The following is an 18,819-nucleotide window of genomic DNA, read 5'->3' on the forward strand; positions in this document are numbered from 1 at the left end:
GAGGCTGTCTTGAAACAGTTGTTTCAAGGCCTCCTCTATTCTGTATACCATATTACCTGCCCTGATTGCGGTAGTTGTTACGTTGGAGAAACTGCTAGAAGGCTTCAAGATCACATCTCCGAACATGAAAGGACCCTCCAATCTGTTGACTCCAGGTACTGGAGTCAACAGATTGGAGGGTCCACAGTCGCGGAATGCTATTGGTCTGAGCAACATGACTTTGACCCCCCCCCCCGATGGGATGTTGAGATTGTTGACCCTTCACATAACTAACATCAACGATCTTGACTTGAAGCACTACATAGAACCAGTTGCTGTAGTGTTTTCAATTGCAACAGAGCAATTGCAATGCGTCAAATGTTGGCATACGTCCCACGTGTGCACCCTACATTGTCAGCAGCAAGTGTCTGATCCTGCCCAGTAACCCATTTGATGTGCCTTCAATTTAACGTTTACCAATCTCGTGCACGTGCTTCACTGAGTTTAACACATGACCACGCCCGGCATTATTTAATATTCCCTTGCAATGTATTTGTATATATAATGTTAGCTGATGAAGGGACCCATCATCCTGAAAGCTCCTGTTTCTTTATATAATTTGTATATTTGTATCCTACCTATTATATATTTTAGTTCTTGCTCTTTCAGATATGACAATATTCTTTTTATATATTTACCAATGCTATTGGTGAAGGTATATCAGGCTTAATGTCCAAGTTTGCAGATGATAGAAAGGTTGGCAAATGACAGTTATCAGGGTGAGCTACTACAACAAAGTTTAGAAAAATTAGGTCGATGAGCCGAAAAAGGGCAGTTGAAGTTTAACATTGACAAATACAAGTTACTTAACTTGAGTAGCAGTAACACTAGAGTAACTTATCAAATGTGGGATACTACACTCAGAGTAGTGGAGAATGAAAAAGACCTGGGGGTAATTTTGCATTTGCAGTCAGACATCAAATTCCCTGAGCAGTGCAGAAATGTGCCAGGGCAGCTTGTGGGGTTTTGTCAATGATATACAGAAACTTTGCTAGCAGGAATAAGGAGATGATTATCCCTTTGTGCAAAGCCATGGTTAACCTAATCTTGAGTATTGTATACAGGTGTGGAGGCCTCACCTTAGGAGGGACGTAGACCTGCTGGAATAAGTGCAGAGAAGGGCAACCAGATTAGTGAAGGGAAAAAAAGGTTGCTCTTACCTATAAAGACTTCAGTTCTACAAATTGCAGCATCTCAAATCTAGTCACTTGCAGAGTAATCTGATTGATGTTTTTAAGTCCTTGAATGGATTGAGTAAGCCTAATGTGAATGGTATTCTTCCTCTTGCTGAGACTACAGACATGAGGAGACATAAATTTATGTTGAGGAAAGATGTTTGCAGGATAGATATGCGGAAGTTTATCTTCAGAAAGTGACGGTTGATTGGTTGATTATTACAATAGGCTTCCATCTGTTGTTTTGGAAATGGATGGTTTGAATAAATTCAAGGAAGAACTGGACAAATTCTTGGAGGGTAAGGATGAGAAGTGTGTGTGTGTGTGTGTGTGTGTGTGTGTGTGTGTGTGTGTGTGTGTGTGTTTATTTTGGCTAATGTTACAGGGTCCACTCACATTATTATGATCACCTACCTAGTATCTAGAATATGTGCCTTTCACAGCATGCATCGCAGCCAGCCGCCGTGGGAGGGACTCAATAAGTCTGCGGAAGGTTGCTACAGGTATCTGTGACCATTGCAGACTGCAGTGCACCCCAGAGTTCCTGTAGGTTCCTTGGTGGAGGATCCATCCGTCTGATGTGTCAATCGAGGTGGTCCCATAGGTTTTCAATTGTGTTAAGATCCAGGGAATTCAGTGGTCAAGGGAGTAGCTTGAAACCTTCGTCATGCTCCTCAAATCACTCACGGACAATTCTGGCGACATGGCATGGAGCATTGCTTTGCTGATAGATACTATCGCCCCAGGGAACATGGTAGACACATATGGGTGTACCTGATCGGCAACGACTGATGGGTAACCATTTGCATACAGGGTGCCCTCCAGAGGTATCAGCAGATCCAAGCCATGCCATGAAAACATTCTCCAGACCATAACACCCCCCAGCCTGCCTTCTGTCAACGATCGTGTCCGAGGGTCTGTTCTCGGTGGTTTCGTGCCTAATACGGCACCGTCCATCCACTCAGTGGAGTAGAAACTGTGATTCATCGGAGAAGGCCACCCGTTGCCACTCACCTGGGGTCCAGTATCGGTATTGTTTTGCAAACTGACGCCATTGTTTGCGATGAACAGCCGTCGGCATGGGTGCTGTCACCAAGCGTCTGCTTCGGAGCCCAATGCACAACAGGGTTCGCTGCACTGTCATGTGGCTGCACTGTCACTTTCTGGTGGCCCCATGGTTCATTTGGATGGCCAGTTGAGCAACAGTAGTGCGCCAATTGGTCCTGACCAACCATTTCAGCCGACATTCACCTCTGGGATCAATGGCACACGGGGCTCCATAATTGGCACATCGCGTCATCAAAACTGTTCCATTCATCCCACTGCAGCACGTGAGCATTTCACAAAGTTCGCTGTTTCGGAAATGCTGTCATCCCTGGCCCGATAGCTGACAATCATGCCTTTTTCCAGGTCTGATAGGTCGCGTGCTTTGCCCATGACAATGGCTGTTACTGTGTTTACAGATGCCAAACATCAAGCCTTACATGCTTGCGGTGTGTGCTGTATGATTCACTTGGCATGTGTGATGTCTACATTGGGCGGGGGTCATAATAATGTGACTGGACCCTGTATAAACTTGCTTTCTTGCAATATTTGCCACTACTATTACTAAGTTGCACATTTTGTTAGGCTATGATTTGTAGCAGAATCGTCCCCTTCAGTTCTCTCCCCAAACTGCAGCACTTCCACTACTTTTTGCCTGTTGCTTTGCTGCTCTAGTCTAGGGCATTATTTTTATTTAAATACAATTTAATTTATTAAGAATGGAAATTAATAAGATTAATCAATTCAATTAATTGACAACACACTATAGATTCCTAAATGCAGTGATACGTATTGCACTATTAAGTTTTCAGTATTTAGTTTTGCGTTATATGTTACATTATCAAGTTTCATGCTATACCTTACATGATCAAGTTCAAAATATATGTTACGCTATAGCCTTATGATAGCAATTTTAAATTAGTTATGGTTTTACTAAAAAGTAAAATTTCTTAGCTAAAAAAAAAAAAAAAGCCTAACAAGTTATTAGAACCTTAAAAGTACTTATTTATCACAATTAAAACCCTATTATTCCACTGCAGTATTCGTGGCAAAATGCCAATACAAATAGCAGTACAGGTAATAAGTTATAACTGCTACTGGTATAAAATCACTAGCTAAATTTAAAAATAAGCTAAATAACATGACTAAGACTATTAAAGTAATTTGTCAAACATGATTTTATATGTTAATTAATCAAAAAAATGTTAAAATTTTCCATAAACTTCTGTTTTTTGCACTGAGCTAAAAATTCTTCATCTGCACACTTGTACTCTCATACCCCATACTCAAAATCTTGCAGAGAATGGTCAATAACTGTTTTATATGATATTTGCAGGCAGACCACCTCTCCTATGTGTGATGTGGCTTTCCATATGATTTGGAGCCCTGACAATTGGGATACAGTTATGTTCTCTGACGAGTCCTGTTTTAGCCTACAAACACATTATAGCTGTTATTTAGCATTAGCAAGGGCACATGATGCAAGAAAGCAAGCTTATATAGCATCAGCCAAAAAAAAAAAAAAAAAAACCAACCCTTATTTCACCCATCCCCTCTCTCAAGATGTTTGTCAAGTTCTGCCTTGAATCTATTTAATCTATCAACTTCTACAATGACAGATGGAAGTTTGTTCCAGCAATCAACCACCTGATAGCTAAAGGCAAACTTCCGCACATCTATCCTACAGCCGTCTTTCCTCAATTTCAATTTATACCCTCTCAGGTGATTATTCTGAGCAAGAGGAAGAATCCCATCAGCATTGCGCATGCTCAAACCATTCAAGGCTTTATACACCTCAATCAGATCACCTCGCAGGTGCCTAGTCTCCAGACACTGTAATTTGCAAAATTTAAGCCCTTCTTCATAAGAGCAACCCTTTGTTCCATTCACTAATCTTGTTGCCCTTCTCTGTACTTGTTCCAACAGCTCTACATTCTTCTTAAAATGAGGCCTCCAGACCTGTATACAGTACTCAGGTGTGGCCTGACCATTGCCTTATACAAAGGGATAATCACCTCCTTATCCCTGCTAGAAAAATTCCTATATATCATTGACAAAACACCATTAGCTACTCTTGCACAGTCTGCACTGCTCAGAAAACTTCATATCTGCCTGCACAATTACCCCCAGTCCTTTTCATTCTCTACCACTGTCAGTGTAGTACCACAGAGTTGATACATTACTCTGGGGTTACTGCTGTAAATTATGTAGTACTTTACATTTTGTCAATGTTAAACTTCATTTGCCACTTCTCAGCCCATCTGCTCAACATTTCTAGATCCTGTTGCAGCAGCGTACTGTCATTAGTGTCCTTAACAGCCCTGCCAACCTTCGTATCGTCTGCAAACTTGGACATTAAGCTTGATATACCATCATCAGTATCATTTATAAATAAGAAAACAACAATGGACCCAACACTGAACCCTGAGGGACTCCACTAATAACATTAGTCCACAATGAGCAGTGTCCATTGATTACCACTCTGTCTTCTCCCCAACAACCATCCCTTTATCCATTGCAGCAATTTGCCTCCACTGCCACACTGCTCCAATTTGTTCAGCAGTCTTCCATGTGCAACAGTATCAAAGGCTTTTCTAAGATCCAAATATATGATATCAAAGTTATTCCCTGCAACCAGTTCCTTTGTGACCACGTCATAGTATCCAATCAAATTGGTCAGGCAAGACTTTCCTTTAACAAAACCATGTTGTGTCCGAGCTATAACTGAAGTCTAGTGTAGATAATCCTGCAGTGCTTCTTTAACCATTGCCTCCATTAATTTTTCTAGAACAGAAGTTTAACGAACAGGTCTACAATTACTTGTATTGCCCTTTGATCATTCTTTGTGAATTGGGGTCACATTTGCAAATCTCCAGTCCATGGGTACCTCACCTGAGTCCAAAGAAGCTCTCATAATTATGGCTATGGGTTTGCTTACTTCCTTTGCTGCCTCCTTTAATATAACTGGATAGATCCCTTTTTTATGTTTATCTTCAACAATTTCTCTTCCACTTTCTTCTCAGTTTGATGAGCTAGTCAAGACATCAAAGGTAGATATTGTTTGGATTTCAGATATGTGGTGTCACACATATATAAGGAATGCAGAACTGGAATTTGGGGTGTACAGGAAGGATAGGAAGGGAGGAGGGGTTATGCTATTAGTTAAGAAACACAAAATCCAAGGAAGTAAAGCCAGTCGATATCGCTGGACAGTGCAGTGTCGAGTCTGTTTGGTGTGACATTAGCATTGGGAGATCAAAATTGAGAGTAGGAGTGTGCTAGAGGCCTAATGACTCTGATGAGTATAATAAGAAACTGTACAGGGAAATAGTAGGCCAGGAAATCAGTGTCTTATAATCGGGGATTTTAATTTTCCAGATATTGACTGGAATTTGTGGGTTGGTCACTCACACACTAGCAAAGCTTTTGTGGATTTATTGGATGATTGTTTTCTACATCAGCATGTTCAAGAGATCACTAGAGGGAGAATACTCTTGATCTTATTATCAGTAGTGATTCTTCTTACATTAAGAATCTGCAGATAAAGGAACCACTAGGTGGCAGTGATCACAGTGTGCTGAAGTGGGATTAAAGGCGACTACGGTGGTCTGAGACAGTATTTAAATTCTATACGGTGGAACCAACTCATAATGTTACCTACAGCAAATTCAAAATGGGAAGCATTCAAAGAATTTATCTTGGAAGCTACTAGGCTTTACATACCAACTAAGAAATATTGTTCAAGGTTTTGACCTAAATGGATGTGAGATGAACTAATGATACATATGGAAGAGAAGAAAAATGCATGAGATACATATGAATTAATGGGTGACATGGAAGCGTATGATAGATATTAGCTTGTCTGTAACCAAGTCAGAAAGGAGATTAGGCAGGCAAAGGATTATGATTATGAGAAATCTTTGGGAAAGGATGCAAAGAAAAACAGCAAAGAGTTCTTTACCTATGTAAACTCTAGAAGGAAAGGGATGAATCAGATTGGTCCACTGGATATTAAATGTTCAACTGTTGATGATCCTGATCAGGTGGCTAACAAACTGACTGATATTTGGAATAATAATTATAAAGGTGCAAAAAACTCCAAAGAGATCACACAGAAGTCATTAGCCCTCAGCAGAAAAGAGTGTATAAGATGGCCATGTCCTATATATGGAGCTAAGCTACAACTTCCTCTTTACGATTCCTGTGCAGACTAGACTAGACTATCCATTACAGGCTTAATATCATATAATTTTAGTCTGCCCATTCCATGAATGTTGCCATTGGGAAAACAGTTTCTTTTGATTTACTTGCCTGTAGTAAGCAACTCTGTAGTAAAAATGCTGCATCGGGGGAATCTGCTCAGAGATTTGATATCATCACCAAATCATTGTTGATTTGGCCATATGATATCAGCCCCCTGATCCAAAGGTGGCTGGGGATCCAACAGAGGAAAATACAAAATTCAGATTAAGAAATGAAGCAGCTTCTGCTGTACCCAGGACAGTAGTGGACAAGGATTATAGCTCCTTGATGACATGGCCTGCAATGAACTGAGAGAACTGTTAGACATAAAACATTTTTGGTTGTGGTCAGTTTGTGTGTAAGCTAAGGCTAGATCTATAGCATGGAACTATGCAGTAAATATGCTGCACTGAATTCAAGTATGAAATCTGCTTGTAGATTTCATACTTGAATGAAAGATGGCAGCAAGGACTAAGAATAGCTATAACTTTGAATCATCTGTGTAAACTGCCAAGAAATCAGCAGCTCAGCTCAGTGTGCAGAGTAGAACTATAAGTAGACAGAAGATGGAGAGTTGGCCTTCCTTCAATTTTTAAGGGACAATTTACAAGCTGGAAAATGAGCATGCCAGGGTGAAGTCAGTGTCCTTGGTGATGGGACAATTTATCTATAGTGATATGTAAATATCTCAACAGCACTTGGATATGAATACCAAAGGAACAATTGACAACCTAACAGATGTTATAAAGATTTTTCTAGTGTGCCTCGAAAACATATACCCTTAGCAAATGCGGGATGCTATTTGAACCATTTTGGTAGGCCCCCCCCCCGACTTAAATTAGGTATGAGGAATATATGCTGTTACGTCAAATTAAAAATAAAATATATCTATATTTGTTAGTTATATTTTGACAATAAAATAAAACTGTCAAAGATAGAAAGTAAAAGAAGTTTATGTTTCTTCGTTTTGATCAAACTAAACACATCAGAAAGTTATATTATGATTAACTTGACATGGCATTTTGAAACCTTATATCCAACTCATATCTAACCCTATAACAATGAAACAAAAATAAATCACTGTTAAATAACATTAGCATTAGCATTAGTAGAGGCATTTGATGCAAGAAAGCAAGCTTATGTAGCATCAGCCAAAAAAAAAAAAAAAAAAAAAAAAAAACCACTTCCACTTCACCCCTCTGTTCGTTCAAAATACCTGTCCAGCTGAGCCTTAAACTTATTTAGGCTATCAACCTCCACCACAAGGGATGGAAGTCTGTTCCACCAACCAACCACCCGCTGGCTAAAGGCAAATTTCCGCACGTCTATCCTACATCTATCTTTCCTCAATTTGAATTTATGCCCTCTCAGGTGATTTTTCTGAGCTAGAGGAAGAATCCCATCAGCATTGAGCATGCTTAAACCATTCAAGGCTTTATACACCTCTATCAGATCACCTCGCTGGTGCCTAGTCTCCAGACACTGTAATTTGCAAAACTTAAGCCTTTCTTCGTAAGAGCACCCCTTTGTTCCATTCACTAATCTTGTTGCCCTTCTCTGTACTCGTTCCAGCAGCTCTACATCCTTCTTGAAATGAGGCCTCCAGACCTGTATACAGTACTCTAGGTGTGGCCTGACCATCACCTTATACAATGGAATAATCACCTCCTTATCCCTGCTGGAAAAATTCCTGTATATCATTGACAATACTCCATGAGCTACTCTTGCAGCCCGTCTGCACTGCTCAGAGAACTTCATATCTGCCTGCACAACCACCCCCAAGTCCCTTTCATTCTCTACCACTGTCAGTGTTGTACCACAGAGTTGATACATTGCTCTGGGGTTGCTGTTTCCCATGTGTAGTACTTTACATTTATCAATGTTAAACTTCATTTGCCACCTCTCAGCCCATCTGCTCAACCTTTCCAGATCCTGTTGCAGCAGCATAGTGTCAGTAGTGTCCTTGACAACCCTGCCAACCTTTGTATCGTCTGCAAACTTGGACATTAAGCCCGATATACCATCATCAATATCATTTATAAATACAGAAAACAATAATGGACCCAACACTGAGCCCTGAGGGACTTCACTAATAACGTCAGTCCACGATGAGCAGTGTCCATTGATTACCACTCTCTGTCTTCTCCCCCTCAACCACCCCTTTATCCGTAGCAGCAATTTGCCTCCAATGTCACAATGCTCCAATTTGTGTAGCAGCCTTCCATGTGCAACAGTATCAAAAGCCTTTCTAAGATCCAAGTATATAATATCAAAGTTATTCCCTCCATCCAGTTCTTTTGTGACTGCATCATAGTATCCAATCAAGTTGGTCAGGCAAGACTTCCCCTTAACAAAACCATGCTGTGTCTGAGCTATAACTGAAGTCTTGTCTAAATGATCCTGCAGTGCTTCTTTAACCAGTGCCTCCATTAATTTTCCTGGAACAGAAGTTAAGCTCACGGGTCTATAATTACTTGTGTCAGCCTTTGATCCTCCTTTGTGAATTGGGGTCACATTTGCACATTTCCAGTCTATGGGTACCTCCCCTGAGTCCAAGGAAGCTCTCATAATTATGGCTAGGGGTTTGCTTACTTCCTTTGCTGCCTCCTTTAATATAACTGGATAGATCCCATCCACCCCGGGTGCCTTTCTTGTGTTTATCTTCAACAGTTTCTCCTCCACTTTACTCCCAGTTATTTCAAGATTCTGTAGCTTACTGCTAGAGTTGAATACACCTCTGGCATTCCCCTCGCTGAATACCTCCTCATGTGTGAATGTCGATGCAAAATATTCATTTAGTTTGTTAGCTACCTGAGCAGGATCATCAACACTTGACCCATCAATATCAAGTGGACCAATCTGATTCATCCCCTTCCTTCTAGAGTTTACCTAAGTAAAGAACTCTTTGCTGTTTTTCTTTGCATCCCTTGCCAAGGAGTTCTCGTAATCTGCCTTCGCCTGCCTAACCTCCTTTGTAACTTGGTTGCATATCAACTTGTATCTATCATAGGCTTCTGTGTCATGTGTTAATTTGTATGTATCCCATGCATTTTTCTTCTCTGCCATATGCCTCATTAGTTCATCTGACATCCATTTTGGCCTAAACCTTGAACAATATTTCTTAGTTGGTATGTAAAGCCTAGTAGCTTCCAAGATAAGTTCTTTGAATGCTTCCCATTTTGAATTTGCTGTTGGTAACATCATCAGTTGGTCCCACTGTATAGAATTTAAATACTGTCTCAGTCCATCGTAGTCGCCTTTACGGAAGCAATAACCCTTCCCTTTACCCCTAATGGTAGTTACCTCTTTGAGTAAATCCCACTTCAGCACACTGTGATCACTGCCACCTAGTGGTTCATTTATCTGCAGATTCTTAATGCATGAAGAATCACTGCTGATAATCAAATCAAGAGTATTACTCCCTCTAGTTGCCTCCCGAACATGCTGATGTAGAAAACAATCATCCAATAAATCCACAAAAGCCCTGCTAGTGTGTGAGTAACCAGCCCCCAAAATCCCAATATCTGGGAAATTAAAATCTCCCATTATAAGACACTCTGATTTACTGGCCCACTCTATTTCCCTGTACAGTTCCTTATTATACTCATCAGAGTCATTAGGCCTATAGCACACTCCTACTCTCAATTGTGATCTCCCAATGTTTATGTCACACCAAACTGACTCCACACTGCACTGTCCAGCGATGTCTACTGGCTTCACTTCCTTGGTTTTTATGTGTTTCTTAACTAATAGCATAACACCTCCCCCCTTCCTATCCTGTCTATCCTTTCTGTAGACGTTGTACTCCCCAAATTGCAGTTCCGCATCCCTTATATCTGTGTGACACCACGTCTCTGATATCCCAACAATATCTGCCTTCAATGTTTTGAGCAATACCTCAAATTCATCAAATTTATTTACTAAACTCCTAGCATTGGTGTACACGCAAGTATACCTGCACCTGTTTCTATAACATCACTCATGTAAAGGATTTTAACCAACAAAACTCTAACCTGCTCAGGTGGCTAACAGAATGTGTTGGTCCCACAGGAACTAGTAGTTGTTAGTGACTCTATTGTCAGGGGAAACGGGGAACATGGTATGTAAAAAGGATAGGTGGAACAGGACCAGGGTATGTCTGCCAGGGGCAAAGGTTGATGATATTATAGAGCTGATATCATCTTTTAAGGGCACAAAAGGTGATATTGTTGTACACGTTGGAACTAATGACATTAAGAGTAAGAGATCTGCAGATTTACTAAACAAGTACAGGTCAATGTTGAAAAAAAGTTGCAAGTTAGGGTTGAATGTGAAAGTGTCTGCAATTCTGCCCAGACATGATAGGAGGAAGTACATGATGAGAGCCTTGTCAATCAATTCGGCCCTGGAGAGATTGTCCAAGGCTCAAGGGGTAGAATTTTTTCAGCCTGGTCTGTGCTTGTTGACAGGAGAAACTGCTTCTACAGGGATGGTACACTACAAGGTACACTTAAATAGAAAGGGTGCAAGAATATTTGCTGATGCTATCGAGGCAGTGTTAATTGGGTTGGAAAATTGCTAGCTTGTGGGGATACACAGACTAAAAGGTTAACAGGCAGAGGCAAAAGTGATTCTTGCATTGCTTCTATTAGATTGAGCAGCAGCCTGGAAAGCAAGGTAATGGAGATTTCCAGGACTGCAGGGAATCATTGTGGAACAAGTAAATACATGGGCTGTGTTAGGGTAATTAAGAGTAGAAACAGGTGCATGTACACCAATGCTAGGAGTATAGTGAATAAATTTTATGAGCTTGAAGTGCTAGTCAAGACATCAAAGTTAGATATCGTTGGGATTTCAAATATGTGGTGTCACACAGGTATAAGCAGTGCAGAATTGGAATTTGGGGAATACAATGTGCACAGGAAGGATAGACAGGACAGGAAGGGAGGAGGGGTTATGTTGTTAGTTAAGAAACACAAAATCTAAGGAAGTGCATCCAATTGATTTAGATGGACAATGCAGTATTGAGTCTGTTTGGTCTGATGAGTATAATGAGCAATTATGCAGAGAAATAATGGGCCAGTAAATCAGATTGTCTTATAATGGGGGATTTTAACTTTACAGATATTGACTGGAACTTGTGGGTTGTTCACTCACACACTAGCAAGAATTTTGTGGATTTATTGGATGACTGTTTTCTACAGCAACATGTTTGAGAGGCAACCAGAGGGAGTAATACTCTTGATCTGATTATCAGCAGTGATTATTGATGCATTAAGAATTTGCATATAAAGGAACCACTGGGTGACAGTGATCACAATGTATTGATGTGGGAATTACTTAGATGTAACTACCATTAAGGCTAAAGGGAAGGGCTTTTGCATTCGTAAAGGTGACCTACAGAGGTCTTAGACAGTGTTTAAATTCTGTACAGTGGGATCAACTGATGATGTTACCAATGTTAAATTCTAAATGGGAAGCCTTCAGGGACTTCATTTTGGAGGCTACTAGACTTTTCATTCCAACGAAGAAATACTGTTTAAAGTTTAGCCTAAATGGATGTGAGATGAATTAATGTGGCTTGTGGCAGAAAAGAAGAAGAAGAATGTATGGGATGCATATAAAGTATCAGGTGACATGGAATCCTATGGCAGGTATAAACTAGTTTGTAATCAAGTCACAAAGGTGGTTAGGCAGGCAAAGGCAGATTATAAGAAATCCTTGGCAAAAAGGATGCAAAGAAAAACAGCAAAGATTTCTTTACTTATATAAACTCTAGAAGGAAAGGGATGAATCAGATTGGACCACTTAACATAGATGGGTTGACTGTTGATGATCATGCTCAGGAAGCTGATAAACTGAATGAGTATTTTGCATCTACATTTGCACATGAGGAGTTATTCAATGAGGGGAGTGCCAGAAGTTTATCAAACACTGACAGGGAACTAAATGATTTTGTAATAACTGAGAGCAAAGTGGACGAGAAATTGTTGAAGTTAAACATAAGGAAGGCACCTGGGGTGGACGGGATTTATCCAGTTATATTAAAGGAGGCAGCCAAGGAAGTAAGCAAACCCTTAGCCATAATAGCACACCTCCAGTCCCTGGAGACTCAGGGGAGGTCCCCATGGACTGGAGGTGTGCAAATGTATCATCATCATCATCAATTCACAAATTTCACAAAGGGGGTTCAAAAGGTGACACAAGTAACTATGGCGCCTCTGTAGCCAGGTGGGCAGGAGCAGCAGTGCATAGCACATGCTTCTTGATTAGACTGGGGTTCGAGCCAGGGACCACCAAATACGGAGGATGCAGAAAGGCCAGGGAATGACCACCGCATATCCCCGGAGCAATATGGCCTTAGTTACTAATACTCCTAAAAAAAACCAAATAACAAGTAACTATAGACCTATTAGTTTAACTTGTGTTCCAGGGAAAATAATGTAGTCATTGGTTAAAGAAGCATTGGAGGTTCATATAGACAAGACTGTAGTAAGAGTTAAGACACAGCATGGGTTTGTTAATGGGAGGTCTTGTCTGACCAGTTTGATTGGATACCATGATGTGGTCATAAAGGAACTGAATGACAGAAATAATTTTGATATCATATTTGGATTTTCAAGAAATCTTTTGATACTGTTGCACATGGAAGACTGCTGTACAAATTGGAGAGGTATGGCATTAAGGGTAAGTTGCTATAATGGAAAAAGGGATGGTTGAGTGGGAGATGACAGAGAGTGGTAATCAGTGGACACTGCTCTTCGTGGACAAATGTTATTAGTGGAGTTCCCCAGGGTTCGGTGCTGGGCCCATTGTTGTTTTGTGTATTCATCAATGATATTGATGAAGGTATATCAGGATTAATGTTCAAGCAAGATGTTCTGCCCTCAGATCATCTTGCTAATATGTTCTGTTGCGGTAACAAACAAGAACTCTTGAGGTATGTGCAAGCGCTAATTTGATCAATATTATCAATTAAACGTGTATCTATATTACCCATGTTCTCCGAAACTAGCCGTTTCCTGAAAATTTAATGTATCTTCAATAATACTGGCAAAAACTTTTGCACCACCTTTGTTTAAATGTATCCCATCTCTACAAAACAGATTCCTTCTATCTACACGTGTGGGTCAAGCTGATAGAAATTTCCCCTAAAAGCCTTGCAGAGTCCTTCAGGTCTTGAGTTAATCCACAAGGCTTTCAGCATATAATCCCTCCTATCTTGCAGACACAGATATTGTGACCTAGCTCCATGCATTTGTTCAGCATGGTCCTATATTTGTCTAACAAATTGTCAGATTGCATATGCTTAATATTAGTTCCCACATGAATAATAATATTCTCTTTACCCCCCTTAAAATTTGACAATCTGTTGGTGACATCATTAATAGTTGCTCCTGGCAGACATACCCTGGTTCTAGTTCACCTATCCTTATCACAAAAAAATATTTCCCATTTCCCCGACAGTGGAGTCACCTAATGGGAGTCCCCTTGCTTAATGATTTCAATGTAGTACATAATTTAACCCCAGGGGCTCACATTTGATGAGTATGGGCTTGGCATACTCAGGATCCTGAGCTGGATATCATCATTCTTCTCTTTCTTGGTGATTCCCTTTTACTTTTATCTCTCTCTCTCTCTCTCTCTCTCTCTCTCTCTCTCTCTCTCTCTCTCTCTCTCAGGGTAACTCAATTTTCTTTGGCTGGTGCAGCACAAGCCTCATGCTTCCTTGCACCATGTGGCTTATAATAATAATAAATTTATGGCTTATTTTTGGCTCGGTTTTTTTTTCACAATTGATATTATATTACTCTTTTTCTATTTAGTGGGTAATTATGTCATGCTATTTATTCTAATATAGGGCCTCCACCTTAATTTAGCAGTTCATTATTAATTTTTTCAGTGCTGGGTATTTCTATTTTAAATATATAAAACATATAATATATACTGTCTTCTTCCTGAAGGTTTTGCAAATGCATTTCCCATTTCAATATTAATATACTGTTTTAATTAATGCATTTTTTAATTTTTCCCTCTGATTTCTAATAAAGCTACATATTTGTTTCTGCATGTGATAAAAATCATATCATTATTTCCATTGGTGAGGGTAACTGTTCCAAAATTGTTATTTTAATTTTCTTGCTGTAGCAACTACTTTTATTTTCTAGCAATATTTGACTTTATTAGTATTATTAGCCATAAGGTACAAGGAAACCTGAGGCTTATGCTGCACTGGCCAAGAAAAAAAAATTCTTAATTACCCTGTGAGAGAGAGAGAGAGAGAGAGAGAGAGAGAGAGGGGGGGGGGGGGGGAATTACCAAGAAAGAGAAGAATGATGATATCCAGCTCAGGACCCTGGGTGTGCCAAGCCCATACTCACCAGATGTGAGCCCCTAGGGGAGGGGGTAAAATTTATTAAGCATATGCTTTATTTTTTACTGCAATTTTTTAAATTTCTGCTTACAGGTCCCAAATTTCTAGCTTTTCAAAGGTTAAAATGTGGCAGCTGTGTTTCTACTTTTATATTTTGTTTTCTCATTTTTTAAATTTTATTATAAGATAAAGCTGTACTATAGTATACAGGGTGTTTCAGTTAAACGTTTCAGAACTTCTAAGAGGGGTAGGGTACATCCTGACAACTCGAAATCATATAGCAATGTGGGGTCGGAAATGCTTTCCTGAAGCGGTGTTGTACACAGAAGCACCATAAAGAAAAGAGACCGTAAGTGAGAAATCGTTTTAATAATACATGAAAAGAAGCAAAAGGTACATGGATTAAAGTAAGTGTTCGAAGTTTCTTCCACGGGCTACAATGCACGCCTCACATCTCCGACGCATGGACATCCGAACATTCTGGAATACTCCAGGCGAATTTCGAATTTCTTCGGCAGCTACTGCGATTCTTGCAACCAGCTCCTCAGCATTGTCAACAGGGGTGTCATAAACTAGCGATTTCATATGACCCCAGAAATAAAAATCAAGACATGATAGGTCGGGTGACCGAGTAGGCCAACGCACGGGACCACCACGTCCGATCCACTGTTGACCAAATGTGACATCCAGGTAGTTACGAACATCTCCGCTATAATGGGCAGGGGCTCCATCGTGTTGGAACCACATTGTCTGTTGCGTCGATGCAGAAATCTGTTCATCTCTCAAAAGTTGTGGCAATACTTGCTGCAGAAAGATCAAGTAGATAGGTCCGGTTAGACGACACGGTAACAGGTAAGGTCCGATGAGGTGATCTCCCATAATACCGGCCCATACATTGACCGAAAATCGAATCTGTGCTGCATGACGTCGTATTGCATGCGGATTCTCGACCGCCCAGATATGGTCGTTATGCGTGTTGAAAATTCCTTCCCTTATGAAGGATGCCTCATCGGAAAACAACACTTCAGCAGGAAAAAGGGGATTTGTAGCACATTTTCCAAGGTACCACTGTGCGAAAGCAATACGAGGTTGAAGAAACTTCGAACACTTACTTTAATCCATGTACCTTTTGCTTCTTTTCATGTATTATTAAAACGATTTCTCACTTACGGTCTCTTTTCTTTTTATGGTGCTTCTGTGTACAACACCGCTTCAGGAAAGCATTTCCGACCCCACATTGCTATATGATTTCGAGTTGTCAGGATGTACCCTACCCTCTTAGAAGTTCTGAAACGTTTAACTGAAACACCCTGTATAGTAAAACAATATACGTGTTTTAATTTATATGGTAGAGGGGGAGAGAGCTTAGCTTGATTTCTCTGTTTATCATTTTTTTATCTTGGTTAATTGAAATCATAAAATATTTTCTTTGATTATGTTAGCCCTATTTTGGTTAATTTTAATATGTTTCTTTTCATACTGAATCTTAGTATTTCGCATGTTTGATAAAGACAGTGATGGATTTATTGATTTAGAGGAATGGATTATGGGACTTTCAACTTTTTTGACTGGCACTTTGGCAGAAAAGGTGGACTGTAAGATTAAATTTTTGTTATGTTTTATTTATATATGTGTATATATATATAGTTTATAAAAATAAAAGCATTAAAACCAGCATATGTATGTATAACAGGTGAAGGTAGTAAATTTTGCAGGATATATCTCAATGCAGGCATTGAAATAATTTGAATACTGTATTATGTCTGTATTTATTTTCTGTCTTGGGAGCACTTTGGTCTCTCTGGTGATAGAGACTGACTTTCAACTTTTAAGACTTTGGCTTAGATTCACATTAGGGATGACACTATTTCCACAAGTTGGTCTGAATTGCTAATATTATTTTAATGTAAATAGCAATTTGGGGGGGGGGGATACAAGGACTAACAGATTAACAGTAGCCACTGGCAGAGGTGAAAGTGATTCTTGCACTGCTTCTATTGGAATGAGCAGTAGCCTGGAAAACAAGATGCAGGGTACTTCAGAGACTCCTGGGAGTCATTGCAGTACAAGTAAACACATGGGTTGTGTTACAGTAGCTAAGAATAGGAACAGGTACATGTATACTTGCGTACACACCAATGCTAGGACTTTGGTAAATAAATTTGATGAATTTGAGGTATTGCTTCAAACATCAAAGGCAGATATTGTTGGGATATCAGAGACGTGGTGTCACACAGATATAAGGAATACAGAACTGAAATTTGGGGAGTACAATAGGGAGGGAGATAAGATAGGGATAAGAAGGGAGGAGGGGTTATGCTATTAGTTAAGAAACACATAAAATTAAAGGAAGTGAAGCCAGTCAACATCGCTGGACACTGCAGTGTCGAGTCAGTTTGGTGTGACATTAGCATTAGTAGAGGCATTTCATGCAAGAAAGCAAGCTTATGCAGCATCAGCCAAAAAAAAAAAAAAAAACCACTTCCACTTCACCCATCTATTCGTTTGAAATACCTGTACAGCTGAGCCTTATATTTATTTAGGCTATCAACTTCCAAAACAAGGGATGGAAGTCTGTTCCACCAACCAACTACCCGCTGGCTAAAGGCAAATTTCCGCACATCTATCCAACATCTGTCTTTCCTCAATTTGAATTTATGCCCACTCAGGAGATTATTCTCAGCAACAGGCAGTATCCCATCAGCATTGAGCATGCTCAAGCCATTCAAGGCTTTGTACAACTCTATCAGATCACCTCGCCGGTGCCCATCTATGTACTCGTTCCAGCAGCTCTACATCCTTCTTGAAATGAGGCCTCCCGACCTGTATACAGTACTTTAGGCTTTGCTTTATACAAGGGAATAATCACCTCCTTATCCCTGCTAGAAAAATTCCTATATATCATTGACAATACACCATGAGCTACTCTTGCAGCCTGTCTGCACTGCTCAGAGAACTTCATATCTGCATGCACAACCACTCTCAGGTCCCTTTCATTCTCTACCACTGTCAGTGTAGTACCACAGAGTTGATACGTTGCTCTGGGGTTGCTGTTTCCCATATGTAGTACTTTACATTTGTCAATGGTAAACTTCATTTGCCACCTCTCAACCCATCTGCTCAACCTTTCCAGATCCTATTGCAGCAGCATAATGTCAGTAGTCTCCTTGACCCTGCCAACCTTCATATCATCTGCAAATTTGGACATTAAGCTTGATATACCATCATCAATATCATTTATAAATACAGAAAACAATAATGGACCCAACAGTGAACCCTGAGGGACTCCACTGATAACATTAGTCCACGATGAGCAGTGTCCATTGATTACCACACTCTGTCTTCTCTCCCTCAATCATCCCTTTATCCATCGCAGCAATTTGCCTCCAGTGCCACACTGCTCCAATTTGTTCAGCAGTCTTCCATGTGCAACAGTATCAAAAGGCTTTCTAAGATCCAAGAATATAATATCAAAGTTATTCCCTGCATCCAGTTCTTTTGTGACTGCATCATAGTATCCAATCAAATTAGTCAGGCAAGACTTCCCCTTAACAAAACCATGCTGTGTCCAATGTATAACTGAAGTCTTGTCTAGATGATCCTGCAGTGCTTCTTTAACCAGTGCCTCCATTAATTTTCCTGGAACAGAAGTTAAGCTCACAGGTCTATAATTACTTGTGTCAGCCTTTGATTTTCCTTTTCGAATTGGGGTCTACATTTGCACATCTCTAGTCTGTGGGTACCTCCCCTGAGTCCAAGGAAGCTCTCATAATTATGGCTAAGGGTTTGCTTACTTCCTTTGCTGCCTCCTTTAATATAACTGGATAGATCCCATCCACCCCAGGTGCCTTTCTTGTCTTTATCTTCAACAATTTCTCCTCCACTTTACTCTCAGTTATTACAAGGTTCTCTTGCTTATTTCCAGAGTTGAATACACCTCTGGCATACCCCTCGCTGAGTAACTCC

The 18,819-nt window shown here is 40.1% G+C and overlaps 1 protein-coding gene across 2 annotated transcripts in view; it reads left to right on the plus strand.

Moving 5' to 3' along the window:
- Nucleotides 1–18,819, plus strand: part of LOC150091184 (calaxin-like) — a 175,641-nt gene that overhangs the window by 39,524 nt on the left and 117,298 nt on the right. For both annotated transcript variants that reach the window (XM_090382671.1, XM_090382664.1), the window contains exon 3: nt 16,344–16,448. In XM_090382671.1, the coding sequence (XP_090238797.1) occupies nt 16,344–16,448 (105 nt within the window). The remainder of the gene's footprint in view (nt 1–16,343; nt 16,449–18,819) is intronic.

This window comes from Mastigoproctus giganteus, chromosome 1 (assembly GCF_048544385.1).
Source record: "Mastigoproctus giganteus isolate SK-2022 chromosome 1, ASM4854438v1, whole genome shotgun sequence".
NCBI lineage: Eukaryota > Metazoa > Arthropoda > Arachnida > Uropygi > Thelyphonidae > Mastigoproctus > Mastigoproctus giganteus.